The following is a 23,426-nucleotide window of genomic DNA, read 5'->3' on the forward strand; positions in this document are numbered from 1 at the left end:
TGAAATATCACAGGAGAATTGTGTGTTTTTTAGATTTGCTTTTTATTAGTCCAGCAAAACTTGTTTTTTAAGGGGATGCTGTTTTTATAGAAAAAGTTACTGCAGCAAACTGAATAAATAAAAAAATTGCACCAAACTGAGCAGCTGCTGAGATGCAAAGGGGTTTTATAATGAAGCCACTTTCATGCCAGTATACAGGAATGTGACTGACGATCTTTTGGTCATCTGCTGTATCAGACCTGTCAAATAACCTTTTGCTTTGGGGCCACTTCTTGCTACAGTATCTTGTAAGTATATTCAATTCAATTGGAGCTTGCCTTCCAGAGAGCATGTTTCAGGTCATAGACTTAATTGTCAGTATATTGTTATAATTTGCCCTGGGACCTTAGGGTGAAGTGTGGGGAGGAGATCATGTAAACATTTAGCTGTATAAATGTATATGTAGATATATGATGAGTAAGAGAAGAGGAGGAAGAGGAGGCTGTTTGAGCCAGAGCAGCATAGCTGAGGCCACTGAGCTGGTTCAGACATGGCAATAAATGATGGATTATGGTGACAGGAAGGGGTTGAGCAAGTCTTGGGACTTGTGTGCTCCTTTTCCTCCTCTGGTGCAGACACAAGGAGGAAAACAGAGCTCCGTTTTTGCATTAATCACAGTTGAGCATTGTGTCGAAATCCTGCACTCTGGTCAATATTAGCCATGGTTTGTTTGAAACAAACTTCAAACCATGGGTTGTGAAGTTCACTTGTTTCAAACAATAGCTAAGTTTAATTACAGCTTTCAGGTTTGGCTGCAACATGAAATTGCAGTTAATTAAGCACAGAAGTAAAAGCTTTTTCTCAGCTGTGGTGGGGTGGGGGCAGATGGGGGAAGCATGCAGTTTGTTACTGCCATAATAAACATTGGTTTCTACACCAGTGTGGTGTAGTGGTTAAGAGCGGTAGTCTCGTAATCTGGGGATCCGGGTTCGCGTCTCCGCTCCTCCACATGCAGCTGCTGGGTGACCTTGGGCCAGTCACACTTCTTTGAAGTCTCTCAGCCCCACTCACCTCACAGAGTGTTTGTTGTGGGGGAGGAAGGGAAAGGAGAATGTTAGCCGCTTTGAGACTCCTGAAGGGGAGTGAAAGGCGGGATATCAAATCCAAACTCTTCTTCTTCTTCTTCTTCCTAGGACTGGGGGAGCATCTGTGCTTCTCCAGATGCTGTTGAATCACCACTCCCATCAGCCCAAACCTGCATGTCTGGCGGTGAGGGGAGATATATTCCAACCACAAATTCCTCATTCCTGATTTATCATGAAGTTTGAATAGAATTGGGTCAAGGGGATCAGAGTGGAGTAGTGGATTGGAAGATATAAGCAGCAGTAGTCTAGCCAGGCCAGAGGGGTGGTGTCAGAGCCTAGCTGTAGGTAGCTATCAGGTGCAACCCAGGCAGGTGCACTAGGAAGTCTCTTGCTGCCTAGGCAAAGTCCCGACTCAAACAGGGAGCCATTACATCCCTTCCAGTTAGGAAAGGTCTGTGGTCAGATGGTGGTGGTAGTCACTCCTGTTACCTGACCTGTTTCTACCCAGGGAGACACTCTTTGGAGAGTCTGTGGCTCTAGTGGCTCATGATGTGGGCAACTCTGCACTGCCCTCTAGGATCCCAGCAACTAAAGAGGTAGAAAAGGGGAAGATGGGATTCACGGATGAGGAACGTAAGCAGATTGGCAAGAGGAGATGCTGCAAAGGGACAGGCCAGTGTGGCAGAAGGCCTTCCACCCTCCTTCCATCTGCTTGCCCTTGGGGTGGGGATCAGGGTTGGCACTCCTGCCTCTGCCATCTGCCCTTAGTTTTTGTCCTAGTCAGATGCTTCTCCGACTTTTAGGAGGCTTGGAGTGGCTGTGTTGGAGAAGTCTTGACCTATAACTTTGGTCAGCTTTGCCCAGTCTTTTCAGATGCCTATCTCTTTCCACCTCCATGCCCCCCCCCCCTTAGCCCCATTGTTCTATATAGCTGACAAGGAATGGCTCAAGGCCAGAGGAGGCTGTGCTGATTCACAGTGGCGAATGCAGTCATGCCCCACAGCTGTAGTCCAAGCAGCTGGTGCTCCCAGGGATGTGCCACAGCTTCTAAGAGGGGAATGCAGGAAAGCTGCTGGTTCTGTGCATGGCCGCACATCTTGCTGACCATGGACGTGGAACTAGCTGGAGCCTCCCCTCAATCCCTGGGGAATTGGACCAGTGGGCATGAATCTAACCCCAATGAGCTCTTCCCCATTCCGTGAGATGTTGGAAATATTCTTGGTCTTTTGCATCCTTCCCTGGACGTCCTTGCTGGGCTGTGGTGATCTGGCACTGTCCAAACATTTGCCATTTTGGACTTTGGCCAAGCAGAGCATTAGAGCTTTTTGAGGAGTGGGGTAGAGCTCTGTTCATGGTAATGAGCCCTCTTTCATTCTAGCCCTTTGTGGGGAGGAAGAAGGCCATATTTAGTCGGTCTCTTATTTGATCCTATAAGTGTAAAATTGGGTTGGTCCAATACTGCAGAACTTCGGTTATACACTTGAAGACTGCCTTTCCTACTTTCCCCCTCAGTCTCTTAAGATGAGTAGCAAAATGGGGCAGTGTCGTTTGCTGGGCTTCTTAAAGGAAGGGTGGGCTAGCACTAATAATTGAGAAAAGGATGCCATTCCCTGTTGCTTCTGTGTGCCAAGATCAAACGGCAAAGAAGAAGGAATTCATCACCACATCAGTCAAGCTCTCTCTCCTCCCCCCCCCGACTGTCAGAAGAGCGATCACTTCAAAAGAACTGCAATATCACTTTTGCTTAGGCCAGGTTTCATGACCACTCTGCCACATGGAGTTACCTGGTGTCAGATTATAGTTCCTTTGGTTTATCAAGCTGCCCCAGGCTCCACCTTTTCTGTGAAGCCTCTAGCAGATTTTCTGCATCCTTGAGCTTCCTCTCCTTGGGGTGTGAGCACATTGCTGGCTGGGGCTGATGGGAGTCGTAGTCCAAGATGTTTGGAAGGCACCTGGTTGGAGAAGGCTGCCCCAGAGAGCGATTTGATTCAGCATGCTAATTTTACTTGTTTTTGGTGAACAAAGCTAAAAACTTGCCTAATGTTGCATTTGCAATTGGTGTCTGTCCAATGACCATGCTGATGACCTGATGATGTGCATCCTGCCCCACTAACTAAACAAATAAACCAGGGGGAATCTTCCACCCCAACTTACATCTGGTTTCATCTCCTCCCCCTGCTGTTTCTCCACTGTGGAAACTTTCAAGCTCTCTCCAGCTGGTCCACTGGTGTCTGTGGACTTCTTGATTTGGTCACCACTGGTGCCTCAGTTGTAGCCACCGTGAGGTTTGATCATGCTGTGCATGTGCTCTTTTTATTGAAACAAAATGTAGCCACCAAATAGAAGTAAGCTCGGTGGTCCTTGTAGGCGTCCATGTTTGTTGAAGCAGATGGCTATTTTGCCCTGTTCTAGTTCCCCAGAGTATAGAGGCAGGTGGGAGACTGTTGTGAGTGCCGGGTTGCCTGGCCTGTCAGTTGAGCTCCCTTACCTTCTCCATTGGGGGCAGGTCTTGGGCGCCTCTGCTTGGTGCGTAGCCCACCCCCCCCCCCCCGCAACTGAGCCTATTACTTTGCATGTCCCCAGGACTCGCTCCCTGCCTCTTCTTCAGGTTTCACAGGAAAACATGTATCAACATGGCTGGATATTGTTACGGGAACATCCCGGCGAGCAGCTGCATCTTCCTTGGCTGAACTCTGCAAATTCTCTCTCCCAGGCCAAGGAAAGTGATGGAGGCAGCCGGTGCATTCCAGCCACCTGGCCCTGTTGCTCCTGGGCATGGGGGGGGGGGCTACCAGCATGCAGAGCCTATTCTCTCGCAGCATTGTGTGGTGCTCCTCAAAGCCCTGGTTCTGGGAATCGTGGGCAGAGGGGAGGCTCTACACCTATTCCAAGGCAGTCGGATTGGGAAGTAGTAGCTGAAATGGTCTGGCTTGATACAAGCCCTGCTTCACTTTCTCCTGCTTTCCCACATTAGTACATGTAAATATTGAGCCTGTTATCAGTGGCTGGTGACTTCCTGCATTTAGCTGTCCTATAGCAAGCCTCATAGCTTAGTGTTGACAACACTGACTGGCAGCAGCTCTCCAGGGTTTTAGGCCAGGGTCTCTCCTGAGACACAGGGGATTGAATTTCGGCCCATCTGCATGCCAAGCAGATGCTCTGCCAATAAGCTTTCCTCTTTTCTAAAAGCACGGTTCCCTTTCCCTCTGGCTGAATCTGCTATTTGTTTATACTCTCCATAGGAAGAGGCTTCACAGACTGCTCTCTCTAGCCTGCCGTGGCCACTTCCTAGACATCTCTCTGTTTGGCTTGCCATCTGCTTCTTTTCCTCCTGAGGTGACCTCTTCGTGTGTCTGCCGGGGGGGGGGGTGCACCCACGTAAGCTCCTGCCACAACAGATTTGTTAATCTTTAAGAAGTCACAGGGCTTGGTGTTTTCTTGCCACAAGGGAGTGACGCTGCTTCCCCTCTGGAACTTGTTCCCCATTCTATGTGGTGCTCTGAATGCAGAGGTGTGCTTGGCTTCACAAGGACCAGAATGATCCATTAAACCGGGGGGAGGACCCTGCGGCCATCAAGATGGTGTTGGACTACAACTCCCATCATCCCTGATGTTTAGCCACGCTGGCTGAAGCTGATGGGAACGAGTCCAATAGCATATAGAGCGTGTCAGGGTCTCCTTGCCTCTATTAAATATGCTGCAAGTGACCAGGTCAGCCCCAGAACTTTGATCCTGTGAACATCTGCCTGCCCCATTGAACCTCCTGCTTGTATTGGCAGTATTGCTTCTGTGGGGGCTGGATCAAACCTTCCATCAAGAATGCTGTGTAGTTGCTCCGTCTGGGTCTCAGTTGGGTTGCTGTTGATCTTTATTATTTTTCTGCTGGCTGCACAGCAGCATGGCCAGTCCTAGAATGTGGTCTGCCTGTGAATCTCCATGATAGAGCTCCCTGTAACTTCTTTCTCTAAGCTAAACTATGGCACTTGCTCCCAGCTTGGATGACAAAATCATGGAGGAGAGGGCTCTTGGTGGTTCCTAGCCAGGGTGGCTCTGCTGTGCCTCCACGCTTGGGGGTTGCAATGCTTCTGAATCCCAGTTGCTGGAAACTGCAGGAGGGGAGAGTTGCTCTTGTGCTCAAATCCTGCTTATGGGTTTCCTATAATTGGCATCTTGGTTGGCCCCTGTGAGAACAGGATGCTGGACTAGATGGGCCCCCATTGGCCGGATCCAGCAGGCTCTCCTTACGTTCTTAAGAGAATCAGGAGAGCCGGGTTGTTGATCAGGCCCAGGGCCCCCACAGCCTTTCAACCTGTTTTCATAGTGGCCATCCAGGTGCTTCTCCTGGGAAGCCCTCAGGCAGGATCTGACCAGAGCAGCCCTCTCGCCTCCTGTGGTTTCAGCAACTGGTCTTCAGGGGCCTGCTGCCTTTGACAGTGGAGGTAGAGCAGAGCCTTCATGGCTTCTTGCCATAACCTCTCTCCCCTCCATACTGTCCTGGTTCTTGAGAGAATCCTTTGCATTGTGAAAGGCCTCAAACATTGCAAAGCAGAGAAGCAGATGTGTTGCGCTTCACTAGGCGTGCCTGTCATTCTTTACCCAGTCCCTTGGGAGGGTCCCTAATGTCTGTGGCTTCTTTTTTCATACTTAACCTTTTGAGTAGTGTGGATGAGATTTCTTCCTTTTATATATTCTTTTGAATGAGTCTTTCAGGTCTTTTTTATTACTCTTTTTGTAGCTGGGTTTAGCCCTTATTGTTCCTATTTTTTTAAATATGTCATTTTGGGACATCTTGCTTAATTATTATGTTTATTTATATGTCACTATCAATGTTCATGGTTGTTTACTGAGTCAATAGACACAGACGAGTCCCTGCTCAGGAGTATACAGTCCACTGTAGCATTGCAAGGGCTTAGGCAGTGGGTCACCCCTGTTCCTCAGTGAAGCATACAGAAGAGCAAGATCTGGAGTACTGTGTCCAGTTCTGGGCACCACAGTTCAAGAAGGACACTGACAAACTGGAACGTGTCCAGAGGAGGGCAACCAAAATGGTCAAAGGCCTGGAAACGATGCCTTATGAGGAACGGCTAAGGGAGCTGGGCATGTTTAGCCTGGAGAAGAGGAGGTTAAGGGGTGATATGATAGCCATGTTCAAATATATAAAAGGATTTCACCTAGAGGAGGGAGAAAGGTTGTTTTCTGCTGCTCCAGAGAAGCGGACACGGAGCAATGGATCCAAACTACAAGAAAGAAGATTCCACCTAAACATTAGGAAGAACTTCCTGACAGTAAGAGCTGTTTGACAGTGGAATTTGCTGCCAAGGAGTGTGGTGGAGTCTCCTACTTTGGAGGTCTTTAAGCAGAGGCTTGACAACCATATGTCAGGAGTGCTCTGATGGTGTTTCCTGCTTGGCAGGGGGTTGGACTCGATGGCCCTTGTGGTCTCTTCCAACTCTATGATTCTATGATTCTAAGATCTGCTCTTTGAGTCATACCAACCTCCCAAGAGGGTTGCAGGTGAGAGGAGTGAGAATTTTGAAGTGCACGCAGCCTGAGAAGTACTAGGAGAGTTCAAGCCAGATCCTGACTTTACATCTAGTCTGACCCAGAAACTGAACCCAAGTGGATGTAGAAGGTGGAAGACTTGGTTGCTCTTGGAAGCTGGTATGACTGCACCCAAATGGGGTTCCAGACTGTTCCCCTTGACTTTTCTTTCATGTAGGAAGAGTATATCTGTCATACTCTGGGGAAACTAATGGGCTGGTTGGGGGCACTGCCTGCGCTCCCCCCTGCATCAGGAAAGGCTGGCCTCCCAAGAAAGTCTGCATGCCTTGGAGTGTTTAGAGGAACCTCATTAATGTCCTTGCAATATATAAATGATTCTCTGCACACATCCCACACATCCTATTAATGGGCATATTGTTTATTATTATGACTTGCAAATTGCAGGGTTTAGTGGGCTGTGCCCTACACTTCAAGGGCATAAATAGGGATTGCTATTTTTTTGTCCTGCTTTGCCAGTGACATAACTGCAACCCACCATGACCTACTCTGATCGTGGTCTATGCCATTGATGAACTAGGAACAGGAAGTTTCCCAAGAAATAGTTAAATATGGGCTTGCAAATAGCCACTTGCCTGCGGAAGGCAAGCTTTAAGTGTGTGTGCATTTGTGTGTGCTGTCTTCTAGGTCACCAATAACTAAGTGAGGTAAGCAGGGCCAGGTCAGAGTCCCCCTGCAAGACAGCTTAAATAGAATTTTAAAAAGCGAAAATTACCCTTTCTTTCATTTGACCTGCGTGTGTCTTCCTGCTGCTTCTCCAGAGTAGATGGCTGCGACCCCAGGTGGTGCTCTGTTTCTTTGTGACAAAAATTGATTGTCTATCAACAATGCTTGTCTTTAGGCACTCATCTGTTTCTGGAATAAGTCCTGAGTGTGTATCCTATTATTAAAGAAGCATTTTGCTTGGAGGCGAGAGGAGTGTCTTTTCCAATGAGATATGCGTAGTCCTTTGGTGATTTAGTTGCCTTTCCTTGGTTCCCAGACTCTCAGTTGGGAGTCGTTGGCAACCTGTTTGTCAGGCACAGTAGTGATGGTAGACTTCTTTATCTTGGGGAAGTTACATGACGTTGGTAGTGTCAGAATTCAGCAGGAAGTTTCCAGCATCACATAACGTGGAGCAGAAGCCAAGAGGCATCCTCAGTAGTGCATGTGAGCAGGCTAGGATCCAGTGCAAGTGGTTTGGATGTTCACATCCCGGAGGCTAATATTGCTCTGTGTGTCTTGCAAGAGTGTTGCATTCCAGAGCAAAGGGGAAAGGGAGTGTGACCGGGCCTGTTGAAACCTCTGTTGTGTTGTTTATTGGTTTATATAAATCAGATTTACATCCTGGGCTTCATCCCAAAGGAGCCTAGAGTGGGAAACACACCTGAAATAAATAAATAAAAAGATAGCCTTAAATTGTGGTGCCCAGAACTGGACACAGGACTTCAGGTGTGGTCTGACCAGGGCAGAATAGAGCAGGATTATGACTTCCCTTGTTTGAGACACTAGACTTCGGTTGATGCAGCCTAGTATAGCATTCACTTTTTTTGCTGCTGCATCACACAGTTGAAAGGGGGCAGCGCTGCTAAATCCAAGTGATTAGAAAAACACAGCTGAGTTGGCAGTTCTATCAAAACCACAATACCTTGGCAGCAATTATTTCTGTAGGGGAAGTCAGAATGAACTCTGCTGCTCTATCCATACCTTCTCACAAGTGTGTCTCTCATTGGGTTGATCTTTTAGGGTTAGGGTTACTATGAAATGATTTACAGTGCTTTCTAAAGTAGTTTTGCTCAACTTTTGTATGTTTTAATCGGCTATAAGGTGCATTGAGTTTATCTTTGACAAAAGCTTATAAGAATTGTAGCTAACTGACTCAGTGATACAGCAGGTTTTGGACACCTATAAAAGACAGCGTGAGTTTGGTCAGGGTTGGTTTTGTAGATGGTTGTGTGAGAGCTTGGGGTTCAAATCTAGCACCAGCCACATTCTCACTAAGTACAAAGTGTGTGACTGCCCTCTTAGCGTGTGAGTCTGCCCCTTTGTTTTTCTGTTTGAAGATTCCTATCTCTGTTGGTTACTGCTCAAAGCTGATTAAGGAACGGGGATTAACATCTGATTTTGAGACTGAAATGCGATCTAATTGTGCGGCAATCTAAAGATTTTGCAAACCTGGCTGATTTGGCCATCTGGTGAGGCTGTGAACCTGCACTTGGCTGATGGGTAAGCAGCTTTTTCAGGATGCTTTGATGGTCTACCACCTTAAACAGGCGCCATCTTGGGCCAGAAGGCCAAGGAGTCGTCTGGGGGATTCACTGACCCTGTCTTTCAGACATAGTATTTGAGTAGCACGATGGGCCTAGATGTGGGAAAGCTTGTCACGATGGTTGAAGGATGTCCAGTGATTTGCTCTTGTGGTTAAAGTTGAAAACTGTTTGCCCCCCTCCCTTTTGCTTCCCTAATCTTTTAGCCATAAAAAGTTCAATGAAACCCTACTTTTAAGTATTTCCAGTGAAAATTGCTACTATAGGCACAGACAGGCTAGTTGGTGTTTCTTGTGGACTAGCAACTTGAGTGGGCTTTTTTGCAAGGCTGAGTAAAAGGTCCTGGTGGAAAGTGGGGTCTGCCTCTGTTCCCCCACTGGCTGGTGTTTCCCAAAGGCAGAGTTTTGGTCAAGAGCTGTTCGAGGTGGGAATGTCAAGGGTGAGGTGAGCGAAGAGGCCACCTGCGATTGGGTTCCCGTTTGAGCTCCTATAAATAGCTTTGAGAATCGTTCAGTTTGTTGACTGGCTGATCATTTACAAAAGGCACCTCAGCTTGGCCCTGCCAAAGGGCAGCTCTTATTCCTCCACAGAGGCTGCAGCAGCAGCAGCAGGATCCCAGGCCTTTTCCAGCTGCTCAGGTTTGCACCCGCCACAACCCAGTCAGTTGACGCCAGAATTCTGGCATGTCGGAAATGTCACAAGGGGGGGGGGGTTGGCTCCTGTGTGTTTGCCTTCAGAGTGATGAAAACATCTATTTTTGTGGGGTAGAGGGGAGGGGAGGTACAGCTGAAAAAGGAAGCTTGTCCAACTTGGTTGCCTGGGGCGAATTCAGAATTCGCTCCAGGTAACTAAGCAGAAAAGTGCTTTCTCTTTTATTGATTTTATTAAAAGAAATTTTTTACTGCTTTCACGTCAAAATGGTACCAAAGCAGCAAACAGTAGTAGCTATTGGTGTCCATTGAGAGACAGGGAAGTCCACCTCCAGAGGTGAAGTCAAACCACTGCATCAGCAGCACCAAAGCGACCTCCCTGGGGCACGTGCCTGGGCAGTGTGTCTGGAGGTCCCGGGTTGTCCAGACCCGCCCTGCCCCCCTTAGCTTTACTGATGTGGTCCAGAGGAAAGCAAAACAATACTTTTGGCACCAGCTTGGCTGCAGGAGTTGCCAGAAGGCACCATCCAACCACCTTAGGGACTCTGCTCCAGATTTGTGTAGCATTCACTCCTGAGACTTTTCTTCTCTGAAGATATCCCACAAGGAAATGGAGGTTACGAGTCAGATTTTTCCTTCTAGCTGGGCTCCCTTCCCAAGTTGATGAGCCCTATCTGACCCTCACTTCCCTCCATAGCATGTGGAGAAACCACCTTCTTGGACCCACTATTGGTCTTGTCTCCTCAATCCACCGGAGCCTGTCTTGGCATGCAGGGGAACTTCCTAACTCACTGAGGGTTTGGGACCTATCGGCTACCCTCACCTGCTTTAGCCAGCGAATCAAAGCTGCCCCTGGGTTGTGGCCACTGTCACATGCTGACAGCTTTAGGAGCCATGGGTGAGATCTGAGTGAAGTGCAGGGAGCAAAGGTGAGCAAACTACCCCAGTAGTAAAACTACAATAACATTGGATCAGTAAGTAACACCTAAAATACCAATACGTTAACCATGGAAAGTCTAGGTGCCGGTGCACCACAAATGAGTCTCATAGTTCTGTATGGACTAGGAATTTTGGGTGTATTTGCAGAATACTGTTCGGGGAGGCAACACAGGGGGATGAGCTGTTTGGTTTTAGAAATCTTGCTGCCCACCTATGTGTGTCTGGGAGGGGCAAGGGTTAAACTGACTGCCCTTGCCCCCATGGCCCGCTTCCCTGCCCGCCTCTGTGTCTGTGCCTCTTGGCTCTCTGTCCAGCAGCCTCGTGCCTTCCAAATCTCTCAAGCGGTGGTTGTGCCTTGCACATCATGCTGTTCACTGAGCAGCCATAAAATGCATGCCTTGCTTCTCTCTTTAATTAGAAGGTTGCATGTGCTGACGCTGGCAGCATTTCAGCCACCGAGGAATCCTCTGCCTCTTAATCTTCCCAGGCACCTTCTAAAGGTGCTGCATTTTCTAAGTGCCTTGGTTGCCTGCTGAGAGCTCCCCACCCTGTTGAAGACCCTTCTGTGAGATGGCTGTGCTCCTGAGCATGTGGGAAATCCCCTGCCCCTGTGAATGAGTGTGCTGAGGTCTCTGAATTTGTGTGTGGGCTCTGTGCTGAGATTTTACAAGGAAGTCTGAACCTGTCTACAGGGGCCACTTCATGAACATTTAACTCACTGTGATTCCATTAGAAGAAGCTTTTGGGGTAGGGTGTACTGAATCCCCACCTTTTGACTGTAGGTAGTCCAGCTTGGCCTTTGCTCTGAGGTTGTCTGGGCACACATTCAGAGTTCTTTTCTGCAGCCATAAGACTAAAATTCTGCTCTTGGGGTGGGGAGCAGGGGAAACCTTTTCTTTCTGAGTGCTGAAGACGCTGCCGAGTACTGAATTCTGCCTTCGTGCAAAACTGTGGAATCCAAGGATCTGGCATCAGGCCTGGGATCCATGGAGAGGCTTTTTATTGTGGGCTGTGATCGCATCTTGTGTTGGTAGCAAATAAATGTTTCACTTTCCTCCATGGCAACGAGCATGTAAAGAGCAAGACACAAGGCCAGGGTAGGATGCCTGGTTGGGATCTTCTGGGTCCATCTATGGGAAATGGTAGTTTTGTTGGGTGAGTTGTTTCCACGCTAAAAGTTAAAACTCTGGACATCACATCCTTGGCTGGCAACCCTGCTCCAGTAGCAGTCGCGGTGAAACTGGAGCAACTTTCACAGGCCCACTCCATAGCGGAGCAGCCCAACACCCTGCTTAGCCCCCCATGGAGCCACTCAGACATTTCTGAAAGTCTTAGGAAATGAAGCCCTGGTCTCTATGGTTCCCGGATCCGAGCCTCAGACTTGCAGGAAGAGGAACCTCCTCAAGTCGCTCTGGGAAGCCATCCCGCTGGGGGCTGCCTTGGTGGGCTCCCACCCAGGCATTGGGCGAGGCTGGCATTGGTCGTGGTTACCTGACGCTCTGAATCCTCCATTCCTCAAGACAGCGAAGCACAATGGGCACAGGGAAGGAGGAGGAGCAACAGGTCTCCCTCACAGCTAGATTGACGGTTGCATTTCGCGATTGCCGTTGGTGCTTGTTGGGGTCTGGAAACCACTTTGAGACTCTCCTTCTGCAAAGCAGCATGCAATCCTTTTTCTCAATCAGTTGGTCTTCTCACGAAGGGTAGAAGGGGCTCCATACGTTCTTTCCTCCTCCCCAGTTTTTCCTTACTTCTCAGCTGGAAGCTTAGGAAGCCTCTCTGCCCTGGTGGGCCAGGGCGGTTCAACTAATCCCGCCTGCACCTATAAAAACAGCCAAGCTGTCTCTTTGGTTTGCTCCTGCTGGCTGCAGATGGCCTTCTGCCAACCCCACCCTGCCCAACTTGCCCTCAGTTGCACAGAAGCTGTGTCTGACGCAGCTCCTTAACTCTGAATGACAACCAACCTCCCCCCCCCCCGCAAACTCTCCCATTTCTCACCAGCTGCTGTCCTGTTACCAGGCAGCTGAGTTTGCTACGCTCTGTCTTCTTTTGGTGGTCTGGTGGAGGAAGCCCCCCCCCTTGTCCTCGGGCTCCTCTGGATTCCCGCCAGGTGCCGACTGGGAAGTCCTTAGGCTGACCTATTTCCCCATGCAAGGCTTGCTAAGCTGCAGTGCTGCTGCAAGGCTGGAGGGGAGGATTTAGCCCCCTCCCCTGTTGCAGGAGCAGTGTCCTCTTCCTCGCCTTGGCCAGGAGCCAGCCAGCTCCCTCCCGGGGTCCCTCTTGCCATTTATCTCATCGGCGCGTGGTGTTTTTCCACGGCCTCTCCGGGTGACGTGGTTCCTTTTCTCCTGCCAACTCCCGCTCGGCAGGGACTCTCTTCTCCGGGGCCTCGGCGCAGACTGGGCTGATTTACAGCCCATATGGTGGGAGATGCCGCCAGCTCCCAGCTTTTGTTGCTCAGCACCTGGCAAATGGCTGGGAAAGCCTTTTGGCTGCTCAGGAAATGGCTGCGAATCCCGCGGTGGGTGGAGCCCTTCTGAAAGAGCCCCTGGGCCTGGGTGGCTTCTTTGGAGCAGCAGCATCCTAGTCAGCTCCACCCCCACCCCCGTTTTAGTCCAAAGGGGCAGTCATGAACTCCTAAAAGAGCTGGAACGTGGGACCAAGGTTCTTCTGAAATACTGTGCTTTCATCTGACCGGAATATGAGTGGTGCTCTGCCTATGCTCAGAGGCACAGTGTTTCTCTGGTTTTCAAGACAGGCTCCCTTAGCTAGGCCTTAGCAAGGCACGTTCCAGGTGCAGGAGGTTGAAGTCTCCCGTTAGTGCCTGCCTGTGCACACACTTTGAAGCCAGAGGTGCCATTTGAGATTTCTGTGCGCAAAGCAAGTACTGTCTACTGGAAGAGAACTGGAAATGCGGGCTCTTGCCTTGGAAGCAGTAGCAAAAATTTGGGGGAAACCCTGTGGCTCCAACCATTGACCAGTGGCTGAGGAAAACCTGTCACATAACGGCACTGAATGAAATGGTCTGTTACATAGTACGGAAAGGAAAAAACGTGGACATTGGAGATCTTTCTAAATAATTGGGCACTGTCTTTGGGAGGGCACTTGTGAAGATGTGTGTGATGCAGTCCCAAAGGCTGTCTGTTCATAGGAACCGACTTGCACGTGGCCTGCAGAGACTGTTCAAAGCAGAAAGTTTTACTTCTGCTCTTTTCCCTGAAATTGATAGGCATCGTTTGCATTGGACCATGCAGCTTGGACGACATTCAGAGGCTGAGGCAAGAAGGCCTCCTTCACCCATTGCCCCAGCAGGGCCCCCTCGCCTGCCAGCATTCAGTTGTTGAGACTGGTGCGGCCTCTGCCCATCATGGGGAGTTCACTCTGGCAGGAGATTTTGCCCGCCTTTGCCAGCGCCTGGCGTTCACCAGCTCAGCCTCCATGAATCTTGTGGCTTTGCTGGATCAACTGCTCATTTACTCAGCAGAAAGGGAGAAATAAGATGGGGCAGGGGGCAGTAGCCAGTGGTTTTGGCAATCTGCCTTGATGGAAGTACTTTCTGCTCAAGCATAGAGGACTTGGGAAACCGATAAAGGGCTACTTTGGGCAAGTTTTGTTATGAAATGCTTGGTGTATCTGTCAGTTATATCCTAAGGCCAAGTTTATACAGGAGCAATGGAATTTTAAAGAGATTTTAGGGATTAGAGATTTCATTTTAGTTTTAGTAATTTCCAAAATCCGACACTGGGCCTTTCCAGTGCATATGGGAAAGACTGTAGCTCAGTGATAAAGCATCTGTCTTGCAAACACAAGGTCCCAGGTTCAATCCCCAGCACCCCCAGACAGGGTTGGCTGAGACCCCTGCCTGAAATCCCAGAGAGGAGTCTGTGCAGACAGTACTGAAATAGATGGGCCAATGGTCTGACTCAAGATATAGCAGCTTCTGATGATACGTACATAGGTGAAGGTGGATGAAAGAGAGAGAGGGAGTCCCATGTGAAGCAGTGAACTTCCTCTTCCTGCCCACGTCCTGTCAACTGTACAGATAAAAGCTAAGCCCCCTGAACCCACAGCATCTGAGGCTGCCGGAGGCTCAGGCCAGTGCTTTGATTCAGGGCGATGGCTCAGCCAAGTCAACTTTGCAACTGGAACTTCAGTGTCAGTCTATGGTTGGTTGCTTGGCGTCCGTCTGTCTCGGGAAACAATGGAGGAGTGTGCCTTTGAGGGTGAGGTCAAAGGGTTGGAGAGTACAGCACTTGCTGCGGCTGTAGAGACCGATGCAGGAGAGACATGTTTTGTTGCATCTGGGGCAGAAGAAGGTGTCTGGTTGTGCTGCCACAGATGGGATGGGCCAGGGTGTTTCTTCTCTCTGCGCTCCCCCCAGTGGTCATTCTTCCCCTGGTCGCTACTATGGATGCATGACCTGACTGCCTGCCTCCAGGCACTGTGATCATCTGCAAGGGATTCCCACATGGTGGGGTTGTTTTTGCCAGCCCTTGTGTCACATTGGCAGACATCTTTGTGATGCAATCCCCATAGAGCACGTTCTTGGGGATCCTGCCATCTTCCACTCTGTGGACATGACCAAGGCAGTGTAGACATCACTGAGACAGGAGTGCAAACATGCTGGGAATGTGAGCTTGGGAGGAGCACGTCTTTGTTTCAAATTCTGTCCTGCCATGTGATACCCAAAACCCTCCTGACATGATGCATGTGGAAAGCGTTGTAGCGTCGTGTAGAAGCACTGGAAAAACAATTCTGGATCTTGCAGAAGGGTCCCTCAGATGAGTACCAAGCATGGAACCAGGGCTTGCTCAGCCTGGACAGTCAAAATACCTTGTCCAAATGTCTTCTTGAAGAAAGCCATGTGGAGTTCCTAATGTGCCCCGTGCAGAGGGCTCTGGTGAGAGAGGAGGCCTTGTGCCGTTTGGCTAGAAAATAGTGATTTTGCATGCAGATCTTTTAAACACGCAGGCATGGAGCCTGCAGCACGAGGCTGTGGCAACATCCTCTGGGATTGAAGCTCCAGCCACACCCTCCCTCCCTGTCGGAGTATGCATTTGGTTGGTGGCATGGAAAGGAGTTGGGGGTACTGCAAAAAGGGGAGAACCTATCCATGTATTTTGTGGTTATTTGTGTGCACCCCTTTTCTATAGGTCTCTGTATTCCCATTTTACAGATGGGCAGTTGAAGCTGAAAGGGAGTGAATTTTCTGAGCATGCATAGCAGAGATGGGGTCTTCAATCCAGCTGTCCCAGTTTCGAGTCTAGTTACAGCTATGCATCCCTCCTACACACCGAGAATACCCCAAATGTTGCTCCAGGGGTGGTTGGGGAAGCACTGCAGCTGCGAGGTGTTGGTGCCTAGATGCTGTTCTCCCTCTCAGCCCCCCATGTTGTCATTCTGCTGCTGTTTCCTGTGCCTTGTGTAGTTTTCACTGCCAAACTCTCTCAAGCTCTCACGTCACCCAAGCGGTCCATTGGGAGTTTGGTCTTTCTTGCGGCTGCTTAGTATGAATAAATGTTTGTGTTTGGATGGTTTTGTCATGGCCTTTGGCTAGCACAATAAACTTATTGAACGGAATAAACGTTATTAATGAAACGTATTGTTTAATTTGGAACAGGGCATCTGGTTTTCTCTAGCATGGAAACTAGTTTGGGTGGGGGCCAAATCCAACCCTTGTCCTCCTTTGCATATTATTTTTCACCTGGATAGGGTTTGGGCTCTGTGGCCCCACAACTCGGATTTGTGTAGGACAGTATTATTTGCTACGGGGCATCTTCGCTTCCTTCATCACCAGCACAGCCCTCCTTGCTGTGGAGAAGACCCTCTTTTGCCTGTGTCCCTCCTTGTCACAGTCAAGACCAACTTAGCCTGAGGCAATGCTCAGGAGAAACTCAAGCACAAACGTCCCCTGGTGTCTGGGAGAGAGTCTTAACCCAGTGATCCATCATGCTCTGGTTACCTCTAGATGACTTGAATGCACTGCCCATTGGACTGTCCCTGAAGACAATGCAGAATACAGCTTCAGGATTGAGAGCCCAAGCCACTAGTGCTGAGGCAGCTGTGTGGCTCCTAATCTCTTTCCATGCCCAGTCCTGAGGTGGATCCTTTTCAAAGCCCTGTGTCAACTTGCAGGCTTGCCTGTCTCCATGGGATCCCTCTCACTCACGGGCACAATTCTCAGGTGTTTGCAGATGCAGCAAGTGGTAATTAGGGTGGGTAAGAAACTTATATGTGGTGGGATTCTTAGCAGTTCCCCTCCCCATTATGGATTTTCTTTGCACGTCTTGCCACAAGAGAGGCGTAACAGCCCCAGCCTGGGCATGTTTAATAGGAAGCAACACTCCCCTGAGTTCAACAGGGCCTGCTCCTTTCTAGTCCTACAGAGTATCATGGCGTGACATGTTTGCCTTTCTGCTGCTGCTGTTGCCTCGTTCTTCAGGGGTTGCAGCTGCCGTTGGCTGTGCCGGCAACCACTCTCATGGTTTCTGTCACTGAGGCAAACAGCGGACTGCTTCTCTTCCAAGTTCATGGTTGAAGACGGTGATGGATGGGCCAGCATGAGGGCATCTTCTTTTCCACTCTGGGGTGGTGTAACCCTGTATCCCATTCCATGGGAGAAAAACCCCCTGAGTTCAGTGGTACTTCCTTTCAAGTAAACATGTAGAAGACTGGGTAGCTATGGAATCTCCTCCTTTCTCATGCGTTGCCTGTCTCTGGCTCTCATCTCCCAGGCTGATGGATGCTCATTGCAGGACTTCAGTGCCCTATGTGCAGTCTAGTGTATAAGAGAGCCAAGTCAGTACTGTGGATCTCTTTCTCACTTACTTCCACCCCAATGCCAGCAGAGGTTCTCTTCTTTCTGCCAACGAACAGGAGAAATCTCTTCTTCCCAGACATCCAAGCTTTCAGAAATTCTCAATCCCTAGGGAGTATTTCTGTGAAGCACCATGACCATTATACTGGGGGCTGGGGTGGCATCTGCTGTTGGCTCCTGAGCTGTGAAAGTGTCCCATATTCTTTTCCCTATTCCTAACACATTTTTCATCTTCCCTTCTCAGATTCCGTAATGATGAATGGTTCCAGCGTGGCAAACACGACCACGACTGCCACCACCCCTGCAAAATCCAAGGAGGACCAGGTAGTGAACGGGCATGATGAGAAGGAGAACAACCCTTTTGCCGAGTACATGTGGATGGAGAACGAAGAGGACTTCAACCGGCAGGTGAGGCAGTCAAGGGGCTTGCTGCAGTTGCTGACTCTCCAGTCTGTTCCTTGGCACGCGGTTTATAGGCCAGTTTTTATGGGGCAGCCTACAGGGATTATGAAAAGCGAAATTCCAGTAGAGTACAGAGCACCATTAGAAAATCAGAAATCACTTAAAAATAGATGCTCGGGCTGGCCGCCTGCTTTGTGTCGTCCTCGCTCACAGGTTGGGGCAGCCTACACTCTGGATAGGGCAGGGGGTTGGGGTTTATGACCTTCCATAAGAGCTAGTCCAGCCTCCTGTTATCAGAGTGGCCAACCAAGATGCCTCTTCTGTGAAACCCACAAGCAGCATTCAAGGACAGGAACACTCTCCCCTTCTGTGGCTTCCAGCAAGTGGTATTTGGAAATATTACAGCTGTGGAGGCAGAGCAAAGCTGTCACGGCTAGTAGCCATTTCTGGCCCTCTCCTCCATGGATTTGTCTAATCCTCTTTTAAACCCATCTAACTATGTGGCCATCACTGCTTCCTGTGGGAGGGAGTTCTGTAACTTCCATGTTGAGCAAGAGTCTAGCCCTGTCTATAGAAGTGCCATGGGAGGCAGGAAGTCTGCCATTAGAACCTCGCCTCAGCCTTGGGCAAGTGGCTCTCCTTCACCTGCATTAGTAATAGAAAGAGATTTGCCTACCTTAAAAAAAATAAAATCATGCCACTAAGATGTGGCTTTAATCAAGGGGTGTGTTTAAGCTTCTTTGAAAGAACTTTATCTTGGGGTAAAGATAAGGCTGACAGATGACAGAAAGAAGGGAAGTAAGATGGAGAGGGCACAGGAGACGTCGGACGGGAGGAGAAAGGAGATTTTGTGGGCACTAAAACGTCCATTCCTGATCTTTCAGGAAGCCCCAGTCTCTCCCTCATCTCTCTGATGGCAAGTCTCCACCTGCCTCTGTGGCTGCACGACAGCTAGGAATTTGGTCTTTATGAATCTATTCATTTTAGATTATCTTCAACCCACTTTTTCTACCCTTGAGGTGGCTTCCGATTGCAAACTTTAGAAATGGCAGGACTCGGTAAAATCCAGCAGCATTAAAAACCAGGGGAAGGACTGTCCAACAGATGAATGCTTTCTCAAAAACAGAGGAGAAAGGAGCCGTGCCATACCTCCTCCAGGACGGCAGCCCAGAGCTTTTGGGCTACTGGCCTCAAGGCCCCTCTCCTGGCAGTCCCAAGTTCTGGCCGCCTCTTGGGCTCGGCCTGTAGCTGCCGTAGGAGCTCCCACAGGAAGAGGCTGCGGTGCCCCCCACCCCACTGGTTCCAAGGCCACAAGGGGCTTGAAAGGTAAGCAGGAGTGCCTTGAATTCCGCCTGGAGAAGGCCCAGCAGCTGCCAGCACAGCAGTTGCCAAACAGGCAGGACAAGCTCCTCGGCAGGAGCATTCGCTGCGCTCCTCAATACCTCTTCAAGGACAGAACTGCTGCAAAGGCTGGGCTGTAGGAGGTGGCAGGGAGCAGGATCCTGCAGCTTGCTGCCACTTCTCTTTAGGATGCACGCTCCTCTTCCCTACATCTGTTGCCAGAGTCCTTGGGTCTGTCTCTGTCCTTGCCTCTCCCCTCCCCGCCTGCTTTTCCGCCCTGGCCACCTTAGCTCCCTTCCCTTGCCTACTCCATCCCTGCTGAGGAAGCTCCTTGGAGAGAACCATAGATGAATGGGGCAGGGCAAAATATTTATTTATTGCATTTGTGCCCAGAAGGCTCCCTGAGCAGCTTACGTGTAGCCAAGACGGACGCTACCCACAGACTCATGATCTGAAAAGAAACCTGACATGCAAGGTGAAAGGGACAGGGAGGGAAGAGGGAAATAAAGACTCGGGCACCAATTTATGAACAGTTGCACCTCCAATGAGGAGCTTGGCACAGTTCAGGGGCAGGGAGGTGCTTGATGGAGCTGGGCCTCCAGTAAAGGGTAAAGGGACCCCTGACCATTAGGTCCAGTTGTGACCGACTCCGGGGTTGAGGCACTCTCTCGCTTTATTGGCTGAGGGAGCCGGCGTACAGTTTCCGGGTCATGTGGCCAGCATGACTAAGTCGCTTCTGGTGAACCAGAGCAGCGCACGGAAATGCCATTTACCTTCCCACCGGAGCGGTACCTATTGATCTACTTGCACTTTGATGTGCTTTCGAACTGCTAGGTTGGCAGGAGCAGGGACCGAACGACAGGAGTTCACCCCGTCACGGGGATTCGAATCTCCGACCTTCTGATTGGCAAGCCCTAGGTTCTGTGGTTTAACCCACAGCGCCACCCGTGTCCTGGGCCTCCAGTAGAGCGCGTTAAATGAGCCCCGTTGCTTCCCATCTCTCTCCCGCTTAGGCAGTCTGGCGGAATGGGCCTCTAGTGGGTCCCGAGTTCAATCTCTGCCAGCATCTCCAGCAGAAAGGTTCAGCTGGCAGGTGATGGGGAAGCTCTTTTCCACCTGAGGCCCAGGAGAACAGTTGGCAGTTGGGGGAGACAGTACAAGGCTACCTGGGTCAGGGGGGCTGAGCTGCTGCGACACAGCTCCCTATATTCCTGCCTCCCAGACTCTCTTTGTGCTTGACCATTGAGGATGAGCTGGGGGGCAATTTTTGGTGAGAGCTGAGCCCTCAGACCTGACAGCTGAAGCTCCCTGGTTCTTATCTCAGCTGCTCTCGGCATCTCCCTTCTGCTCTGGGAGGTCTGGAACTGCTTAGCCTGCTGCGCTCCAAGCCTTGGCGGGGCGGTTTTGCTGCTTCCTGTCTTCTCGGGGCCTCTGTCCAGCTGCCAAGCCTGCGATGTGGCAGTGTGCGAGGAAAGCCTCCGCAGCAGGAAGGAATCTTGCTCAGGGATGACAGGAGAAGCCCCGCCTGCCTTCCGAGGGTCTCATTGGCAGAGGAGGCAACTTCAGCCGAAAACAAGAAATCCGAAACCATTCCTTCTTGGGGGTGAGCAGACCAGCCCTGCTGCTTTCCTGGAGCCAGTTGCATCAGTACTGAGCCTCTTCTGTTTGGGAGGGCAGCCTCTGGGTGGGGCCCAGAAGCAGATAGGAAGGCTTGCAGCAAGACCACTGAGAAGGAGGATGGCAGCTCCTGCAAAATGTTCTCTGTGGGCAGGGCAAGCCACAGAGTCACCAGGGAGACATTCATTCTCCTTCTTTTGAAAGAGTACAAAGGCAGGACGTTCTGGGGAAGTGGAGAAGCCGCAGGATGGAGGCATGCATGGAAGTGCGGAGAGGCCAGACGTGCCCCTGTGGCATAGGGTGTGGTTGAACTTTAAGCTGGGCTCCTAAACTGAGTGGGTGGGCTGACTGGCTTGGGGCTAGTTGCTCGCTCTGTTGCCCATAGGGGAACCTGACTCACAAAGTGGTTGTGAAAGTGGAGGGATTGTCGAGCATTCCGTGTGCAGTGAGAAATGCTGCAACCGTGAGAAGTTGGCCTCTGAAGGGCTTCTTGGCATGCCTGCATTGTGACAGCTGCTGGGATGAACGAAGCGTCCCTGGTCCAGGAGAGGCCGCTCTGTGGCTGGTGCAAATGAAAGCCACAAAAGCCGTGGGATTTACTGGCTGGGACTTCCCTGCTTGCAAATGCAACTGAGCTTCACAAGCAGAAGGGGAGCTGGGGTCTAGGGTACTGTTTGTCAGGAAGTGTGAAACTAGTCCTCCCCAGTCTGAGGCCTTCCCAATGGTTTGGACCGCATCTCCAGCTGTTTGGACTACATCAGCCTTATGCGGCTCAGGATCCCAACCCCTGGAGGACAATCTCTCCCACATGAACTGACTCAAACCCTGCAGCCTTCATTGGAGGCCCTTCTCCATCTGCCTCATCCGCAGGAAGAGTAAAAAGGGGCAACACGAAAACAGGCCTTTTCATTGGGCAACACACACATCCTTGAGGAATGCTGTCCCTGGGTAATCTTGCCTGGCACCAACATGCTTCATTTTTAGGCACTGGCCTAAGGCATGTTTATTTAGTCCTTGGGCTCAGTAGGACAGTCATACCTCGGGATAAATGTGCTTCAAGTTAAGTATTTTTGGGTTGCGCTCCGCGGCGACCTGGAGGTAACGGAGTGCGTTACTTCCAGGTTTCATCACGCACGCATGCACACACGGTCAAAATGACGTCACACGCATGCGGGGAAGTGGCAAAACGTGACCTGCAGATGCGCGGACGCAAGTTGCGTTCGCATCCCAAGGTACTATTGTAGAGCATGAGACTCTTAATCTCAGGGTTGTGGGTTCAAGTCCCTTGTTGGGCAAGAGATTCTTGCATTGCAGGGGGTTGGACTAGATGACCCTTGTGGTCCCTTCCAACTCGACAGTATTCTGTTCATCTCTCTTGTGCTGCTCATCTTTTAATAGGGTGGCCCAGGCATTTTCCTTCTTACTGTGCTGTTGGCTGAGCATTTGAGGGGTTTTGCACTGCACGGTGCTTTTAAATTTTGCTTCTGCTTGATTTCTGTGCTTCATCATCTTTACTGAGAGGTATTCTTTTTCTCTAAAGCAACTTAGAAATGCATTGAATAAGTAACAAATACAAAAGGATGGTCATGCTGGCTGGGGCTGATGGGAGTTGTAATGCAAAACGTCTGGTGAGTGCCAGGTTGCTCAAGGCTGTGTTGGGCCCTCCTTGTGTGGAACAGTTGGTGGTGGCCAGGAGGCCTTGACCAGTTGGCCATGGCTGGGGCCTGTGCATTTCACCCACTGTCCCACATACAATCTGAGGTGAGGCTTGAGAAACCATGTTCCTAGTCCTCCTTGGTTTTTAACCATGTTCCCTGGTTTGGGCTTTGAGTGGGGAGGAAGCACCTGGAATGAGGACGTAAGAGCTGTGCGGCTAAGTCAGGCTTAAGGTCCTGCTCATCCGGCATCCTGTTTCCCTCTGGCCTGCCAGATGCCTCTGGAAAGCCCACAAGCAGCCCCCTTTTCTGCCACCCTTGTTTCCCAGCAACTCAAATATATGGGCATACTAGGTGGTGCGGCAAGCAACCGTTCACCGCCGGATCCTCCGTGAGTTTATCAGAACCATCCAAGTTCGTGACCGTTATTACACCTTGCAGTAGCTCATGTCAGAGTTTGGCTTTGTGAAGGAGGTATTCCTTTGTGTATGAGTTAGAGAGTTGGAAGAGACCCAGAGGGTCATCTGGTTGCATCTCTGTAATGCAAAAATCACAGCTAGTCTGAATTTTCCAACATGCGCCTTCACTGGGTGACCACAGGCATTAATTAGCGTTTTAAGAGAGGGACAAAAAACACTCCCTAACCACTTGCTTAAAGGAAAAGGTGTTTGTCATGCCCATTCACCCAACGGAGCGGTATAACAATAAATTAAAGCGGTGGCTGCAGCAATACAGTGGAATTAATAACATTGGAAAACAAGAAATACATTGATTTCTGCAGCAAATTGGCAGTCAAATGGCTGTGCCACTCTGTCTAGGGAGTTTTCCTCCCAAGTCAGTTGGGAAGACTCTCTAGTGCAGGTTTCCCCAACCTCTGCCCCCCAGATGTTTTTGGCCTACAACTCCCATGATCCCTAGCTAGCAGGACCAGTGGTAAGGGATGCTGGGAATTGTAGTTTCAAGACATCTGGAGGGCCGAGGTTAAAGAATCCTGCTCTAGTGTCCAGGGATAATATCCTAAATTAAGGTAGCCGTAGAAGTCAGCGGCTGTTTAACTAGTAGCATGTTGGCTGCAGAACAGCCAAATGTCACATGATCCCAGCCAAGAGACCTTCTAGCCTTCAGTAAACAGACAC

At 50.1% G+C, this 23,426-nt stretch overlaps 1 protein-coding gene across 2 annotated transcripts in view; it reads left to right on the forward strand.

Moving 5' to 3' along the window:
• The window catches only part of PAIP2B (poly(A) binding protein interacting protein 2B), a 33,146-nt gene that overhangs the window by 4,054 nt on the left and 5,666 nt on the right, over positions 1 to 23,426 (forward strand). For both annotated transcript variants that reach the window (XM_083459139.1, XM_083459138.1), the window contains exon 2: positions 17,520 to 17,683. In XM_083459139.1, the coding sequence (XP_083315265.1) occupies positions 17,528 to 17,683 (156 nt within the window). In that variant the 5' untranslated portion in view covers positions 17,520 to 17,527. The remainder of the gene's footprint in view (positions 1 to 17,519; positions 17,684 to 23,426) is intronic.

Source organism: Podarcis liolepis (genome assembly GCF_965112155.1).
Source record: "Podarcis liolepis genome assembly, chromosome: 9".
NCBI classification, from domain to species: domain Eukaryota; kingdom Metazoa; phylum Chordata; class Lepidosauria; order Squamata; family Lacertidae; genus Podarcis; species Podarcis liolepis.